Raw genomic sequence first — 19,174 nt, 5'->3', positions numbered from 1 at the left:
ACACACACACACACACACACACACACACACACACACACACACACACACACACATTACAATAGTTTTGCTACTTGTGAGAATATTGTGTGTCTCGCATTCATTCTCTGGGGGATTTACTTTTTTCTTTAAGCTTTAGCCTAACAAAGTACAATTCAACAGCACCACAAACTACAGCCTACATTGACCATAAAGTTGAATCAACACCTTGAAAAGGTTTCAGCAAAGACTAAACGTTAACTTATAACCTTAATGAAGGTAGGATTTATTGCAGGCTGTTGTATTGGATGGCATTAGTTTTAAATAGGTGTACCTAATAAACCTGCAACTCAATGTATGTCTACAAATATTTGCTATGGTCTGACTGTAACTGCCTCATATTGAAGTTACTCGATTACTCTCTTAATTCATGATGACTGGGTTTCCCTGGAAGAAGGGAAAAAAGCCTAATTGAACTGGAAACTAGGGCATTGTCTGTCTGAAGTAATGTCTTGGCAAGGCAGCTGGCTGCTTACATAATTTGAGGCCCATGTAGTTGCATCCACTGTCCATTGTCCCAGCTCACTTAAGGTAAAAACTCTTTAAATAGTGCAGCCTGCTGTTGGATGAATTTGGAGTTGGAGTGTTTATCAGATGCTCTTAGGATTGCAAGGCTGCAAGAAGGAATTTTATTATTATTTAACTGTGTAGTTGCACCAAGAAAAACACCAAAAATACCAGATGGATTTCATCTTGATTGTGATTTTCTTTGCCTGTGCTGGAGCAGAAGGCAGCTCAGTATATATGTTGACAGGGCATTTGGGTACAAGTTTCAGGTTTGCTACTTGTTGTGATATGAAAGATGTGATGCTGACACGCCAAACAAAAAATAGTAGTACTCTCACTAAAAGTTTCCCTTCTTGTGTGCGTGTGCGTGTGCGTGTGCGTGTGCGTGTGCGTGTATAGGTGGTGTCTCAGACAGTCAGCCTGGTGGACCTGTCCTGCTACAGTCTGGAAGCAGTGCCTGAATATCTATTTTACAGTCAGGATGTCACCCACCTCAACCTGAGACACAACTTCATGAGTCTTCAGGGGCCTGGAGGCCTGCTCAACCTCCCCAGGTAATCATACATTCTTAACCTAAAGAATTCTGCACAACATTTGCATTTTTTCTTTTGTTCTTTAGAATCATGGCCTTGTGGTTGAAAGTGTCTGCCTCGCTAAAATAGGTCTCTACTGCCTTTCTGGGCGCTATTCTGGTGCTCTGGCCTCAGCTCATTCACTATGTTTCATAGTTTGACGCGCGATTAATACACGCGCTTTCTATGATTTGGACCTCAGCCTGCTTCATAACTTGGGAAATCAGAAAGTGATGCAGCACCGCTGCACTCCAGGCCCCCAGAAAGTGCCAGGCTTTGAAGCATATTGAAACATAGCTGCTTTAAAAAAAAAGGGATGTTTAGCTAACCTTTGTAAGTGTAAAGTGGGACGCTACATTGTATTAGTATAACCAAGTAATGTTACATTCAGGTAAATATGCCCATCTGTTTCTTCATGGGCTTGAGTTTGCCATATTATGCTTTCAGCATATTTTTTGAGCATACTGTACCTTTGAGGTTATTCTGGAGAATATTCTAGACTGTATTTGTTATTGTTTTGGATTGTTGCAATATAATAAACATTTGCATAAAGCAAGCATATTTGTCCGATCCCATGTTGATAAGATCATTAAAAACTTGAAAAATATCTCTTTAAAAGCACATTTAGAACAGATAAAAAAATGTATGAGTCATTTGCGATTAATCGCGAGTTAACTATGGAAAATCTTGCGATTAAATATTTGAACCCATTGACAGCCTTGTTTTTATTCTTTGAGCACAGGAGATAATACTTGCGAGAAATGTATACAGTGATCTAAATCTGGTGAACATGAAGTGCATTAAATTCTCTATGTACACATTGCACTGCAGCCTTTTTGTATGTATATTTAGAAAAGAGGATGCATGGATAAAAGGGAAATAGTCCGTACTCTGTTACTCTCTGTACTATGTACCTTTTCTCTGGTACTGGAACAGTGCTGCTAGATCATAGTAAAGTGATGTCAGACACTGGGTGGAGACCCAGTATGTTGGTGTTCACTCACTGCTACAACACATCTGTTATCTCATGATATTTGTGTGAATTATCTGGGCAAATGAATATGGTAAGCAAGGTCCCCCATGCTGTTCTGTTCTTTATTTAGGTTTTCTCAGCTGAAGAGCCTGAATCTGTCTCACAACCGTCTGGGTGTGTTCCCTGAATGTACGTGTGAGATCCTCACCCTGACTGAACTCAACCTCTCCTGTAATAATCTCCACACCGTCCCTGTGCAGATAGGCAACCTTCAAAGGTGTGACACAGTGACACACATGTACATGCACTACATACATACAGTAGACTACACACAGTACATGAATACAATAGTTAGGATATGCATCAACAACAGGTACACACAAAATTATATTTGAACTGCATGAGGTAATTGCAGTAGCACATAAAAAAGCACACCAAGTAATTCTATAAGAAGTAAATCCCAAACACATAGTGAAATCCTGCACAAATTGCAATTTAGGTCAGCTTTAAAGGAGACAACAATTCCTGTGTATGTGAGTTTAAAAAAATCAGAAAAATCAGAAAGCAAAAACTATATTTTAAGGTTTATTTTTTATATATGTTATTTCCACATACAAAGTATTTGGAAACAAAATGTAATTTCCAAAATCCAAAGGTGCTAACACAAAAATACACTCATACACAAAAATGCAACATGAACACAAAAATACAAAAGAGTAAAACAGTGGCATTATGTTCCAATGTAGGGGGTTTTGACTGAACAACAATATGAATGTAAATATAAATAATGCTGTACAACTGAATTATAAAACTATAAGAATGTTGATAGTATAAATAATGCCTAAGTATTTAGTGTAGCAGGATACATATAAATAAATAAATAAATAAATACATTCTCTGTAATATGTTTTCTGTCTTGTTCATTTGTTTTCTGAAGTGTGGTGTATATTGTCATTCACTTTTTGCTTTTGTTCTGTCCAAGGTTGTTGTGGTTTGCACCCTTTAGTGCACATAATAATGTTTCTCTCATTGGATTGAGGTTTAAATAGATTCAGTGAAATGCATTCAATTAAAATATTTTGTTATGCAATCAGATTAAGTCAGGAAGCTGAGGCAGTTTTCATCCTGTGGACCTGCTCACTTTAATGTAGGATGCTGCTCAGTAAACAATGGCAATATAACTACAATAGACACAAGCAGATCTTCTTTTGACCACTCTTTGAAGTAAACATGGATTTTCTCCTCTCCATCTTGTAGCCTGCAGACACTGTCTTTGGATGGGAACCATCTCAGCTCCCTGCCTGAAGAGCTGGGTGGCCTTTCCCAGCTCAACAGCCTGGGGCTCTCCTTCAACAACTTCTCTCACATCCCTGCTGTGCTGGAGAGGTTGAGTGCAGTGGACAAGCTGGCCATGGCTGGGAACAGAGTGAAGAGTCTGGAGTTGTGTACTTTGGCCAGAATGAGCCACCTTAAAAACATCGACCTCCGGTAAGAGGAATAAACAGAGCTCAGCCTCTGCATTTCCTCTCTTTGTCTCTTCCCTCTCTTCTTTCTCTGTTGGATCAATATGTAAAATGTAATATGCAATGTGAAGGGGACCCCCCAAACACTGTCAATCATTCAGTAGGCATGAGTAAAAAAATCTTTTTTCTTCCTCTGGCATTGACTGAAAGATAAATGACAGAAACACTAGTCTGAACCTCAGCCAGTCCTCCTTTTACCAATTTTACATTTTATAGCCTCACCATTTTTATAATGTTTTTGGATTGGCCGTCTGCCTGTCCCATTCTTGTGAACGTGATATCTCAGAACCCCCTGGAGGGAATACCTTCAAATTTAGCGCAAACGTCCACTGGGACTCAAGGATGAACTGATTAGATTTCGGTGGTCAAAGGTCGAGGTCACTGACCTTACAAAACACATTTTTGGCCATAACTCAAGAATTCCTACGGTAATTATGACGTGTCACACAAATATGATAGGATAGGATAAAATGATGAAGTGATGACATTTTATATCCCAAAGGTCAGCTTTACTGTGACATCATATTGTTCTGCAAAAACACTTTCTGGCCATTATAGAACACCATAACTCAAACAAAGAAGAGGAGACATTTGGTCAGATACTGAATTGGTGACACTAATCTTGGCTGCCCACCTTGAAACTGTGGTGATTGTTTAGATCGTCTGTGCAGCCGGGTTGAAGATGTGTGTGAAACATCCATGTTTCGCCATTAAAAAAATATACTTAATAGCTTTTTATTAAATTGCTTTAAAGTCTTCACTACATATATATAGTCTGGACAGACACAGATGTAAACAGCAACTTGACTGGTATGCGGATGCATACAACTGCAAGGCGATAATTCTAGTAAAACATTTATTTATAGATGCCAGGTTTGCTAAGCACAAATGCCGTTTTTTCCACATTGCTCTGCTTCACACCTGGAATCTGCCTAGAATTACAGTCATACGTATTTGTTTACCTCTTAGCAGCTCTACAAGGAACAGTGGGGGGGGGGCTAAGTGTTTCCATGAGTGTTTCTCATAGGGGACCTCTGTGGTGGTTAATGAAGGATGGGAAAGATCTACTTATTGATTTTCCTACCAGTCTGAGGATCAAACCAGCAACCACTGCTCCGCCCACAGCCAGCTAATAATTCAACCTTGGGAGCGAAGTTGCAGCTTGGCAATGGCAGACTATATTTAAAAGTGCAAGGTGCACCTGTGCTGGATCAGCGGGCTGGCAGCTCTCATAAAAGAGAAATTGTTGTTTATTAACAGGATGGATGGGGTAAGGGAGAGCCTGGATCTCAGCACAGTGCCTTACCTGACAGCCATGATCTCAGAATTTCTTTATTGTTTTGTTGTCCACCTTGTTATAAAAGGTAGGATGCTAAATATGGGTAGACAATTCTGACAAAAACGTATTAGAAGTTGTAGAAGTAGTTAAAGAAGTTGTCCCCTAGTGAAACAAAGGGAGAGTCAATGGAGTGGTTCCAGTGTGTCTTCCAACAAAGACAATATCTTGGATGCCAATGTTAGATTTTTAATAAAACCTGAGGTGTGTTTCATCTATCATTTTCAAATTCACATTGATTGACCTTAACGATTGCTACAATATTTATTTTATATTACTCCTCTTTTCTTTCCAAAGGTGAAACTGCTGTGACATATTACAGTGTGGAAAAGTTAGAGGACACATGGTTACTGCTATTATTCATTTCTATATGCCACACTACTTGTGACATTCTCCAAGTAACCTATGCTAAGGATCTGTCACTGTAAAATACAATAGCCACTGCTGGAATATTTTTTTTAAATTAGTGAGCTAATTTTTCAACAGCCCAAAATACCATACTACTACTATCTTAACTTTAGCAAGTATGAAATTTCAGAGTTTATTCTCTGTATCAAGCATTTTATTTGATGTCACTCACCTTAATGTTTCTGCTCCTGTAGGAATAACCTGTGATATTTCATCTCCTGTGCTCCCTGTTTAATGCAGATTAAATGGGCTGCACTGGTTGAAAAGTGTTAGTCTAGAGACAGTGAGCCAGGTGACCCAGCTGGACTTACGGGACAATTACTTAGACTCACTAGACCTGAGCTCCGTGTGCAACCTGGAGACTCTGCATTGCCAGCGCAACCAGCTGGGGACACTCACACTCAGCGGTTTCACACTGCGCATGCTTCATGCCAGCAGCAACCGTGAGTCAAACAGAGTGTCAACTACCTGCTATTATTGCCTCGCTGGCTGCTGTTGTCTGTATGTTCAGGCCCTTGTCCCAAGTGATACATTCATCTTATAAGCACATATGAACGGGCCAGATGTTTAGCTGCTGATTGCTGCTTTTATCTGCCCACAGGCCTTACAACAGTCAACATCTATCCAGTCCCTAACCAGCTGACACACATGGACCTATCACAGTGAGTTCTGGCTGGGAATAAGAAATGGCTGTGGTCTCTGTTCACAGATTTTTAAACAGAGGCTCTACTGTCTAAAAATAGTATATTTATCTTAAGGTATAAATGAATTTGAATACTGAATTGGATAATCAATACCCAACAAAAGCAAATATTCTGTGGAATCTACCAAGTGAAGCTTGTATGTGTGTATAAGGCAAAGACGCTAAACAAAGCCCCTAACACATTATTTTTAATGCTAGATTGACAGATATGTCTGTATAGATACTTGACTGCCTTTCAGGCTGTATCAGTAAAAGATTTGAAAATTTGAGAAAAAAAAAAAAACATTTTAAAGGGGTAGTTCAGATTTTTTGAAGTGGTGTTGTATATGGTACTTATTCATAGTCAGTGTATTACCTACTGTAGATGGAAATTGGCACACCCCCAGTTTGAAACTGGGTAAAACATATTTTCCTGCTGCCCCCATCCACAGCAGTACATTGTGCTGCTTCCTTGCCGGTACTCCTGCCTGCTTATCCAAACTGGGTGCCGACCGCCATTTACTGTAGGTAATACAACTATACAAAACTATGGATAAGTACCCTGTAGAACCCCACTTCATAACAAAAAAAACTATCCCTTTAAGGTAGTGAACCTCTTACACATTTGGCCTATACATAACATATATATATATATAACAAAACATATTTTACTCTACTTAATTTTTGTGATGCATGTTCATAATCTGCTTGCTGTAGGCCTGATTATGCACAGTAAACATCACTGTATGTCAGGGGTCAAATAAGTTATCTTGTGTTTCTGAACCACCTGCCAGTGTAAGACACATCTGTACCAATTAATTTTTCTAGTCGACCTCCAGTCCTGACTGCGGACACTAACTGTTTTTATTAAAATGCCCATCGAGATCATTTGCATGCTTAAATAACCCTCAAGGATATTGTTTTGGCTATGATTTTGGCCTCCTGTTTACCACTGTTTCAAAACTGTTTATTCATCTGTACTATTAAAAGCCAAATGCCAACTCCGCTCAGTTTGAGTGTTTGTGCGTGTGTCTTTCTATGTGTATGACTGTGTGTGTGTTGAGACAGGAACCTTTTGGAGTACCTTCCGGACTGGGTGTGTGACTGCAGAAAAATTGAGATGCTGGACGTCATGCACAACCTCCTGTCTGAGCTTCCTTCCAGGTTACTGACCTTATTCTGTCACTAATCCTGAGCCATATCTGCTTAAACTTGATCTTTTATGTTGCATAATTGAAATGGATTCAGCTCTTGTAATAAACAGATGGCTATCGTGTCCAGAATTAGGAGATCAGGTGTCACATTACACATGGTAATGCTTTTTAACTGCTCACTCTATTGCCAAACTGCTTTTCATATTGTCCATCTTAAACATTTCTTATGGTAGTGAAACAATGGAAATAACAAGGCACAAATAACAGCTGGTATCAGTCTCTCTGTGTAAGACAGTATTTTTGTCTTTTGGTTGCAACTGTAAAATATGTCCTTCATATAAAGTGCTTGGCTCAGAGTTACCATCATTTACAGCCAGCTTTCAACACAGGCATTTGCATTTGAATGAGAAATCAGAACAGCTTTTTCAAATGAGATAATCCTCTATCCTCGGTACCCATCCATAATGTGATGTTTCAGGAGAGCACAAAAAGTCAGTTTAGGCAGCCAAGCTAAAAGGTCATCCAGTAGTTAAGTCTGCACAGGGATACAATGTTCTTTGGTTTGTTTCCTTTTTTGTTGGTCTGTTTTTTTTTTGTTTCCTGTCCTAATCTGGCTCTCTAATGTCTCTTCTGGCCTCCGACAGACTGCTCAACAGCTTGAGTTTGAGAAAGCTGCTGGCGGGGAACAATCGTTTGCAGAGAGTGTCTGACCTACTTGACCACATCCCTCTGGAAGCCCTAGACCTCCAGCACAACAGGCTAGCTGAGCTCCCTGAGAGTCTGTTTTACAAGGCCTTAAAGTGAGTATCTCAAGCCTCTTCTCTCTACAGATCTTTCTGGTTCCTTTTTCATCCTGTCCTTAAAACTATGTATGCTATTACTTGAGTCCTTTAGCAGCTCTGCTTTGAAACGTTTACCTGGAGTGTGTTCCCTGTTAGGTTGCAGTTGACAGTTATTATATCACATCTTATTGTTTTGGAGATGAAGTATAGATTGTATGTAGGGATTGTGGTCAAGATCAATGTAGCATTCTTTTTTTTTCTTTTTTTAAGATCAAATTTTTATTTTTTATTTTTTTTTATATCAATGATGCATTCTAAATCCAAGCTGGAGTTTAATTTGCCGTCCTATTTCCTGTGTGGTAAATCACTTAACACCCATTAGCAATTCAAATGCCTTAATGTACTTTACTGTCTCTAATCCTGAGGCGTAATGGCTGTGACTGCTTTGTGCATGATGGGTTTCCTGATATGTTGTCTAAAGAGCTGCACAGCTTACAAGAGAAAGCAGTTACACTCTGATGGAAATGATATATGGCTATAGAAACGAGGTTGATAAGGACACTTTTCACATATTCAGATTCGTGTAGACACTGAATTCCAAAAGGCCACAAGGCCAGTAAGGTGTCTGTCAACAGTCTTGTAATGTTTGTGGGCTTCAGAGATAGCATTGTAATAATGTTTGACTCTGTTTTAAAACAACAGCGTGACAAGGTTCATGTCTTCATGTGTCAGAAGTACAGGGTTTATTACTGTTCACTATGTTATACGCACAGGCAATGACTTAACAACATCCATTACACAGGACCAGTGGAGCTCAAATTACTGTCCCTCCTCTCGGCACAGGTTCAACAGCGTGTAAATCAATGCTCCACTTGAAGGGATAAATTAACAGTCTGTATTTAGCAGTATCCTCTTCAGTACAATGAGAATTTAAGAAAAATCAACCTTAAAGCCACACCTTAACAATCCACATATCCCTGTACTTAAATTACGGTATGTCCTATATTCTGCACATAATAGGTGGCTTGCACTTACATACTTGCACATTACATTGTTATAATACTACCAATACTGTAGCTGCAACTATTGTTAAAATAATGTAATATAAATCATGCTGCTACATACTACTTTACTGAATATCATCTTAATTGGAAATACGTTTTGCTTACTGATATGTAAATAGCAAATTGTAGTTTTTAACCCCCAATACCTGCTCTTAGTCATAGTCCTGAAGTACTTCGAACAAAATGAAAGCACAAAGGCAAAATACTCAAATAGTTGTTTTATGATTCACTTGGTTACAGTAAAGTATATGTAATATTGTAGTAAAATGTAATTGTCCCCAGTATATATAAAAGAAAAAAACTACATAGACCAAAACAAACTGTTGGATTGATCTGGACATTCCATTTTCTAAAATTTAATTTCTGACCCAAAATGTTAGCTGTTTGTATACATTTTGCATTGGGGAAGGGCCTCCTTGTTTGTACAGACAGGGTAAAATCAGAAAGTTACATTTGATAATGTTATTTGTATTATTTTGTACAAAATATGTATTTCCCTGAACCCAGGACATAAATATAACCCATTACAATGATGCCTCTGGTCAGGCAACTCAAACGTTTAGCTTGAGCATCTCCAAATCCACTGTAAATGAGACAGGATTGGGTGTAAAAAGTCCTTGGATGCAATCCTGGCTGTGAAATAATGGGCAGGGTGGACATCCGCATACACTTTTTTAAACTCATGTATCTGTTGTTTTTATTTGTCTTCCCTCACAGCCTAAAATACTTAAATGTATCAGCCAATGCTCTGGAAAGTATTCCTCCCAGCAGCCCATCAGAGGAGAGCCTCAGCACACTCCAGGAGCTCTACCTGACGGGGAACAACCTGAATGAGAACTGCGGTGCATTGTTAGTTGGACACCAGAACCTGCGGGTCCTTCACATCGCCTACAACCAGTTGCTCTCCTTCCCTGCCAGGTGTGTTACCTTGGCTTACTGTTAATCAGTGTTAATAATATTTTGTATTCTACTTATTAAAGCTATAGTGCTCCTCCACGCAGTTGCTAGTAGCCAAGGAGGACACAGAGGATTAAAAAAACATGATTGACTCTTCAGAAGAGGTAATTATCTTCACTCGAGTTTCTGCGTGGGAAAGTCCCCAGAATCTTCTGAACATAGCCATACTGAGAAATACAGAGAGAGTTGTGTGGAGCTGATAGTCTTAATTAGCGTTGTAACAACTCATTTGGCAATGGCTTGAATGTAACGGACGTTCATTAATATCAAAAAGTTACGCACTAAAGCTTTAAGCTCACAGGATTGTTCCACTGTCATGTTTGTGTGTCTTTAGTAAGCTGAGTAAGCTGGAACTGCTGGAGGAGCTAAATCTAAGTGGCAACAAGCTAAAGACCATCCCCTCCACTGTGTCCAGCTGTAAGAGACTGCACACCCTCATAGCACACTCCAACCACATTACTGTCTTCCCAGAGATCCTCAACCTGCCTGAGATCAAGGTCAGACTGGTTTTGGTTGTATTTGCCTAACCAGTGTATGATTTATGTTCAGCCTATCAGCTCATGTGTGTTTTGTATGTTTGTAGCTTGTAGATCTAAGCTGTAATGAGCTGACTGAGATCCAGCTGCCTGACTCGCTGCCTGCCACTCTGCAAGAGCTGGACCTGACAGGCAACAACAGCCTGATGCTGGAACACAAAACCCTCAACCTCTTCAGGTGAGTCATAAAACCCAGACCAGTTTAGAAACAGTTACAGGTATCTCACTGAAATTTGTCAAGCATGAAATATAAACACTTTAGATTGTGTAGTTGTCTGGACACATACTGGAGGGTTATGGCATCATTCTTTTATGTAAAACATAAGCAATGAAAAGATAATAATATAGCTGTGAAAAAGATCATCACTTTGAGTGTATTGAACTGGCTGTAGTTATATCGCCTCTCTCTTCCTGTCAGCATTAGCTTGCTCTACCTGGACTAATAACTTATCAGAATGCGGCCAGGTTATGCTCTGTCCTTCTTGGCATAGATCACAGCGGCCTTCGAGAGAGAAAGACCTTAACCTTGAACGGTGACACTCACCTAATGGTGTTTTTTCCTTACCGGATTTACCAGTTTGTGGCTGTGTGAGGAAATAATGCATGTACCTATGTATACATTCTTCTACAATTCATTCTACTATATTTCTTCTCTTTTTTTAGTCACATCACCACCCTAAAGTTAGACCAGAAATCCACCACGACAGCAGGAGACTCACAGAGTGCCTCCCCTCCATGGAACCACAGTTACTCTGAAATGAGCGGCCAAAGAAACAAGTCAGTACTGCTTTGTGTTTCGTTGTGTTTGTAAAAAAAAATAAGGAGCTTAATTTTCCCCACTGTAGGAGGACTTTTTTGCCAATAGAACGGATGACAGCCCGGGAGATGCACAGTCTGGTTAGCCATCTCCCGGAGTGAAGCAGAGGGGCTGTAGGCTCTGTTTGGTTCTGCCACTGCGCTGATCAAGCAAGCGCTGTCTGTTATGGGCATCGTAGCAACGTTATCCGGTTTCCCTTGTTGAATGACGAATAGATTACCGCCGCCTGCTGGTATGGAGTTATTTCCTCTCACACAGGCGCAGAACGTTCATGGTAATTGGCCGTCGGCTGTAGTCTCTGCGGTGTGTTCCAGTGCTAATTTTTGACCTAGACAAAGGTGACGCTGGCCGACGTGAGGCGACGCCACAATCGGCCTTCGTCGCCACTAGTCCCTGGCCGTCGGCTTGGTGTGTCAGGGCCCGTACGTCATCTGTTTGTTAATGTGGATCTATTGTTTGGGACAGGTTGTGCGTGTCTGTGCTGGCTGTAGACCGGTTTGGAGATGGTGTGGAAGCATGTTATGGCATCTTTGACGGCGACCGCAATGAGGAAGTGCCTCGGCTTCTGCAGTGCACAATGGGAGATGTGCTGTGCGAAGAACTGCAGCACTCCAGTATTGACAATGTGTATATGTGCAACACCTTCCTCACCTCACACAGGTAAGACAGACTCTTTTAAATGTTAGTCTTTGTTAATACCTCTTTTGATACTTGCAAATAAATAAATAAATAATTGCACTCTTACTGCAGTTTTGTAGGCTAAAACCAGTGACTTCAAGAGTTTGTCAGCAGTTTTGTTTGTTTTTGTATTGGACAGGAAACTAGGAATGGCTGGCCAGAAACTGGGTGCTTCTGCCTTGCTGTGTTATATTCACCATGAGCCTTCAGATCCAGGAGGCTACTTCAGCCTCACTGTGGCCAATGTGGGCACCTGCCAGGCAGTGTTGTGCCGGGATGGCCGACCCATACCTCTCTCTAAGGTTTACAGCTTGGAGAGCTGCACTGAGGAGATGGAGAGAGTTAAACTCAGTAAAGCCATTATTACCGAGGTAACGCACAGCTTCTAAGTATGTTGGGTTCTTGTTTTTACACTCAAGCCATTACAGTATGTAGATCTTTTGTTCTACTGTTAATGTGCAGCTTCATAGTCAGTGGTGTATATTTTATTTTCATCTACAATTCTAATGGCACTTCCTTTTTGTAGGATAACAAAGTGAGTGGAGTGACATGCTGCTCTCGCCTGCTGGGCTGCTCTTATCTGTCTCCCTGGGTGCTTCCAAAGCCCTGGGTGCACACTAAGCCTCTCTGTTCCCAGGATGAGTTCTTGATCCTGGGGAATCGAGCGCTGTTTGAACGAGTCTCCTACCAGGAGGCCGTGTGCACTGTACAGGCTGTGCGAGATCCTCGTGCTGCTGCCAAGAAGCTATGTTCACTTGCTCAGAGTTATGGTTGCAAGGACAACATCGAGGCTGCAGTGGTATCCCTGCATATTGCTGAAGACAGCTGTACCTGTGAGCCACCTGTCTCCACCACTGAACCACGGGGTCCCCCTCCCGCCCCTGTGCCTGTGACCGTGACCCCAGGCCCCAGTGACCCAGCCACCCTTTCATCCAGCAGTGGTATTGTCTCTGAGTTTAACAGTGAGACATCAGCCTCAGAGGTGGGCAGTGAAGCGGGGTCCACCGCTTCAGACGAGCACCCATCCTCTGTCCCTGCATCCCGCCCAGAGAGACGCTGTAGCCTACACCCTGCTACTACACTGTGTGGGATTATGGTGCCAGGCTCAGTTGGGGCAGGAACCCACCCAGGCCTATTCCAGCGACAGCCCTCCTGTGCTACATTCTCGAGTAACCACTCTGACAACGGCTTGGACAGTGATGATGAAGCTCCGCTTGAGGGCGTAATATCCAATGGCAGCAAGCTAGAAGTGGAGGTAGACATTCACTGCTGTGCTTTCCAACTACGGTCAGGGGCCCCTGAGAGCCCCAAAGACTTGGACCTTGAAAAGCGAGGCTCTGACTATCCCAATGGCAAAATGCGCAGACAGAACAGTGTGGTGGTTTCTGCTACAAACGGCTGCCTGCTGGCTGTATGTGGGAGAGAGATTGCAGACCTCAAAAAGTCTCCTTCCACATGCAGCCTGTTTGGGAAGAAGCTGTCCAATGGCTCTGTGGTAGCCCCAGAGGACAGTCATAATCTCATTGAGGTGGCCCTGGAGGCTCCTAAGAAGAAATCTGGATACTTCACTGCCCCAGCACAGCAGGACCCCGAGGACCAGCTCATTGTGCCTCCGAGTCTGGAGCAGGAAGTCAGGGAGCAGCTAAGAGGCCAGAGCCTTCTAGTCTCAGCACCCCCCTTACCATCCATACCCCCTTCCTTAAAAGACCCAGTGTGGGATCATCCCCACCCCCCTGCATTTGCCTCCAACCTGGTCCCAGGTCCAGGCCCGGCCCCCATCTTACAGCAGGAAGTCTACGATACGGCCCTCTAGAAGGGGGACACAGGACAGCGCCATGCGGCTGGAATTCTGTGATTGTGCCATTCCAGGAAAGAAGAGGAGATTTTTCTCATGCATGGGGAATATTCCAATTCAAGTTGACATTCAGATCTTTTTGCAAGACAAACCTGTGGGACCTCGATAGTCACTAAGTGATGCTGCGCCATTAAAGTGAGGTAAAAAAAAAAAAGGGTTTCTGTGCACATTCTGAGTATCCAAGAAAATAGGGCAGACCAAAATCCCAGTTCATAACATGACGTTGTGAAAAGAATGGCTGGCTATCATAGACCAAAACAAGCCTGACTTGAAATGGGATACCTCATGTGTTAAAACATGTCAGCAACATTTCCCTTTACTTGGAAAGCAAGCAATCTAGAGGGTTTGTACGGGAGATTATGTTTAGTGCGGTCAAATCTCCTCTCCAGGGTCTCTGTGGTCTCTCAGGTCCTGGAGAGAAGCCCTGTGACTGAAACTTGAAAAGTGCCTACTGCAGACAACTCAGCCTAGAGCTCCTCCCTTATCCAGGCTATGTTTGGGAATGTGAGCTTGTTAGTTAAATTTGGAGGAGAGACAGGGTCTCCAAGAGACCAGCACTGGCACAGCTTCTGCTCTCCTCCTCGTCCTGTGGCTTACAAAGGATATCAGATATCAAAGTATAAATGCTTGTAAGGCCCATAGGATTAGAAGATGTGAAGACAAAATAACTGCATTTAGAACGCCAGAAACGTAATGCTTGGGTTTTATTTTTAACATTCCCACACAATAGGTATGGAATCTTCTATATAGGATAAATTAATTCTATACAGTATAGTATAGTACACACTCACAACTAGCAGCCAACTGACGTGGTGTGCTTGAGCTGCTGACACACCTAGATTAAAAAGTATTGCTATTTAGAGTAATTCATTTTGAATAGCTGCAAAATGAAATCATTTTAAAGTCATTCAACTGTACAGAGCAGATGTATTGTAGAGTTCAAAAATCCTTATAAAAGTATAATCTGTGACAGTGCATGAGCAAATAGTCTCCTTCAAATCTAAATAGGAAAATAAAAGAGGAAAATTGACTTAATTTAGTAAATTTTATGGCCACTGGATAGTGGACCCCAGGATGTTTGGATATCATTTTTCATTTGAACAAACCAGTCAAGGCAATTAAACATTGTACAAAAGATGAAGGATGGAAGCAGTATTTTTATGTACTGTAAGATATGTCCACTGGTACTAAGAATGTACATGTATCCAAAAGTTGGAGGCTACTACCCTTTTAAATGTGTAAACATTAATTCATGTCCTTGCAGGCAGATTCAGTTATTGACATTTGTACATCTTAGCAAACTCAACTTTGCTCATGAATGCACTGCCCACACATCCAGATGACTTTCAGGATGTGTTATTCCGGCCCATTACAAACAGAACCGAAACCCTATATTTTTGTATTTTGTGCGATCTGGTCTGTATACACAAGATGTCACGAAGTTTGACCCACAGTTCTACAAGTGCGTGCAGAAATTTACAGGACACAGGAACAAATAATGTTGTGCTATAATTTGATATAGTTCTCTTTTTTACTCCCACATATTGCATATATGCCATTTCCTAATCAGGGGGCAATGCTTATGTAGAGTTCAGATCACACAGTTGATATAATGAAGTATTATCAGTGCTGCAGCAGTATACTGCAAGGTACTGCAATAAGAACGCACTGGTTCAGTCCCTTATTATAAGTAAGTAATGTGATTTTCCTATTAGGTCACATACAGTGCTTCAGCAGTTGGTATCATCAGTTCACAATCTGTTTTTGTTTCTAATATGTGTAGGACCAATCATATTTACCTAAAGTAAGTTGCCCTGGAAACCTCAGTTTGACAATTCCAAACCCTTCCCACCTTGTGCCAAAAGAGAAAGTAGCTCTACCCGGGCTGCTGTGGTTATAAGAAGGCCAAAGTTGGGTAATTGCTCATGTCAGTGATTACTACATTAGGTGTATATTTTTAGTTGCCACTCCAAGTCCGTAGTGGTGCACTTCTGGCATTCTACAGCTGTTGCATAACTGGACCTTTCAGTGTTCCCTTTTAGCCTTAAAGTAAACACTACTCAGTATTTCTTTAAGGGGAGAAGCCCTTTGTTTCATCCCACTCATGTCCTGTTTGGGACTGAGGCTCTGGGGGTGTTGTTTATTAAAGATGCTCCTCTATCCTTACTTTGCTCCACAGGAATGAGTGATAAGTCAGTGATAAAGCCTTAATTGATGTGTGAGTCTGAATCTTTTCATGTTTTTTGCAAGTTTTTGTCTCACACGGTTAAAAGCACTTTGTACATAGAAAATAGTGATATAAGAGTTGTATACATTTGAGTTTAATATATGAGATATTGTTCAACACAGTGTACTGGGGTTATTGTGGCTTCCCTCAGTCCAACATATCACCTCTTGTCTAAGAATACATAGTCAACAGAAATGACATAATGACGGTTAATTTACAACATTCCCTTTTTGGTGTGTTTTTAATGTTTTTTATGACATATGACTTGACATGATTTATTTTATAAAAGGCTATTTTTGTTTGTTTTCAATTACATCTGAATTTTACGGAACAATATTTAAAGTTTTAACATCAGCACCACAAACAGCATAATATATGTTCTTAAGTACTCTAACCCTATCTGCCAACATTTCTCTTCCTCTATATTAATACAAATTAATGGGCCCCCTCCTGGCTGTAGTTTATTATTTTTACCCAGTATCATTATTTGGTTGAAACATTGTGCTAATTGATTCCTAAACATCTGGCATACCTGAAAATGTTTTTTAAATAATTCATTGATTACATGTAATGAAAACATTAGTCTAAGATAATAATTACTATAATTACTATAATCCACATCAAAGAGCCGGGATTGTCCTTACTATGCTTATTCGGAATTCAATTATTTCCACGGTTTGGAGTTTTCTTTTTCCAAAATTAAGAATGGGAAACTATATTTTATGATGACGATGAGGCTAATTATTTGTTTCCAGTCACTTTATTGATCGGACTGTGCAGTGTCTGAGATGCCAAACAAACTTGGACTCACACATGGTGTCAGGCTTCAGGACTGATGGCAGTAAAACATGGATGGGCACTACTGGTATACCTGCCACAGGGGGAGCTAGAAAAGCTATAAGACAGATTATGATTGTGAATAATATTGGTACACATCTGAAACAAGTTGGAAGACTGAACTGATAAGCAAGTTTGGAGAGGAGATATTGAATTTATGGTGGGAATTCGCTCATACAAATATGCAAAGTGTAAATATATATTCATGTATATCGGAGCTTCATTTTCATCACCTAAAACTACAAGAATCATATTTCTCAATCTGTCTGAAAATGAATAATGACTGATGTATGTATGATGTGTGTAATTTGGGATTGTCTGTGTAAATTGCATTGCTCTTTAATTGTTTTCTGAGTGCGTCTCTTCCTTTGGCTCATTTGCAGTGTATTTTTATTAGTTTGGATTGCATTGCACTGCTACATTTAGTGCTCTTCAAAATCATCTTGGTCAGTTTTTTATACAGTTGTACATTCATTCTGTCTGTCTCCTGGTTGACACCATATATTCACCCACTGTCCTGTCCAATATACATTTCCAACTTGAAGTATATTTGAATAATGATCCATCAGTAGACTAATCAGTGTGCGTGAACATATGCCAACTTTATGCGTAGATACAGCAAGAGGGAGCACAATGTACAGTGCACTGGCATAATATATTCCCTTTAATTCTTTAGTGGAGAGGGTCCAGTAGGGAAATGCTCATAATCCCCTTTGTGCACCAAAAAAAGAGGGTATGTGCATTTGAGTAGGCTACAGTGTTTTTTTTTTTAAAAAACTGCTAATTTCTTAACTATAAGGGATAATTTCCTCTTTGCACAACTTAACATGCTCCCTGTACAACTCCGTTGCAAAGTGTCTGTGTTTGTGTGTAAAATGAAGCTTAAGCGCACATGTTCAAGTGTATGCATGCCTGTGTGAATAATGGATTGACTGTAATTCTGCGTGGGTATGGTGAATGAAACTGATCCAAGATGCTCCAGTTGTTTAACATGTGACCAAAGTAGCCATTGTTTAATCTCACCGTTCATTTCTGTACATTATTTTCTAGAAATGCTTGGAATATTTTTTTCTCAATGCCAAGAAGCTGATGTTTATTTTTGTACTTCATTGTTTCATGCAAATTTATATTTCCCTCTCCACTACAGAATATAAAGTGATTGGGATTCTACAGAACACTGTCACTCATTATGGTACTTTGTTTGCGGGTACTAATTCAAGCTGTATTTAATGTTGAAAGCATGCCCTAAATATAAATCAACATAAAAGCATAGAGTACATACAAAATGTGAATTATTTCTACAAAATGGAGCATATCTAATGTTTTGAGGTTTTTATTCTAGCATGCAGATTAATGCTAAAATTGAGTTGAATGAAAAGATTTATTATTTAGGAATAGGTCTTACAATGAGCACTTTTGCTGTGTATCAGACAGAATTGTACTCCCCTTGAACTTTGAGAGTGGAAGATGGTTGCCATTTTTATTTGAAATGCTGCTATCATTAGTTTTGAGCAGAGAAGCTGTTTTTAAATTAACTTTAAGCCAAGTAGCAATAAAACTTTTTACTGTGAATTTTTTTGTCGAGTATCCATTTTGCTCACCATTTTTATGATTTCATGCCAATAAATATCATCAAAAGGACTGTTTTTGGTCAGCATAAGATGTCTACAGTTTTATTTTGTCATAATGTAATGAGGTTATTGATATATTTACCTTGGTTTCCATAGACATTTTCTCTATTCAATCAGCCTAAATGCACAGAAGCAAGCCAAATCAAGAAAATGAATCAGAAGAAACAGAGTTCACAGTAGAACTGCCATCTATTGGTGAACCTCAGAATGACACCCTGAACATAGTATAATGGTTGAAAAAAAAATATCTCTAATGTGAAAGTCGAGGTATCCATTGTTTTACTTGTAAGTGATGTAAGACCTTTAGGGAGGAACAAAGTCTAACTCTTTGACCTTTTAAGTAGTCTATGGAGGAGCCATCATATCACTTATTCCTTAGAAATACTATGTATATTTTAGGCTTGTATCAATAGAAAAGTGTCAAGTCCTAGGACAACGTTCAAAGCAGAAGAAGCTTTGCTGCACTTGTCTCCTGTGATGCAGAAAAGACATTTGACTACTGTTAACGGCATATTTCCTTTTCAAGAGCGGTTTCAATAAATAGTCAAACAACTCTGACAGCTCTGAGATCGAAGGAATGCACGCATGTCATTTTGATC

The 19,174-nt window shown here is 40.3% G+C and overlaps 1 protein-coding gene across 1 annotated transcript in view; it reads left to right on the top strand.

Moving 5' to 3' along the window:
- Positions 1–18,585, top strand: part of phlpp2 (PH domain and leucine rich repeat protein phosphatase 2) — a 44,662-nt gene extending 26,077 nt beyond the window's left edge. Inside the window, exons 6-19 of the mRNA XM_031324350.2 lie at positions 943–1,097; positions 2,219–2,365; positions 3,346–3,576; positions 5,596–5,798; positions 5,957–6,017; positions 7,106–7,201; positions 7,836–7,991; positions 9,755–9,955; positions 10,329–10,491; positions 10,578–10,708; positions 11,194–11,307; positions 11,813–12,007; positions 12,165–12,396; positions 12,552–18,585. Of these exons, the coding sequence (XP_031180210.1) occupies positions 943–1,097; positions 2,219–2,365; positions 3,346–3,576; positions 5,596–5,798; positions 5,957–6,017; positions 7,106–7,201; positions 7,836–7,991; positions 9,755–9,955; positions 10,329–10,491; positions 10,578–10,708; positions 11,194–11,307; positions 11,813–12,007; positions 12,165–12,396; positions 12,552–13,838 (3,372 nt within the window). The 3' untranslated portion in view covers positions 13,839–18,585. The remainder of the gene's footprint in view (positions 1–942; positions 1,098–2,218; positions 2,366–3,345; positions 3,577–5,595; positions 5,799–5,956; positions 6,018–7,105; positions 7,202–7,835; positions 7,992–9,754; positions 9,956–10,328; positions 10,492–10,577; positions 10,709–11,193; positions 11,308–11,812; positions 12,008–12,164; positions 12,397–12,551) is intronic.
- The last annotated feature ends 589 nt before the right edge of the window (positions 18,586–19,174 follow it).

This window comes from Sander lucioperca, chromosome 3 (genome assembly GCF_008315115.2).
Source record: "Sander lucioperca isolate FBNREF2018 chromosome 3, SLUC_FBN_1.2, whole genome shotgun sequence".
Taxonomy (NCBI): Eukaryota; Metazoa; Chordata; class Actinopteri; order Perciformes; family Percidae; genus Sander; species Sander lucioperca.
Note: the sequence above shows the minus strand (reverse complement) of the source record. Positions and strands in the feature narration are given on the sequence as shown.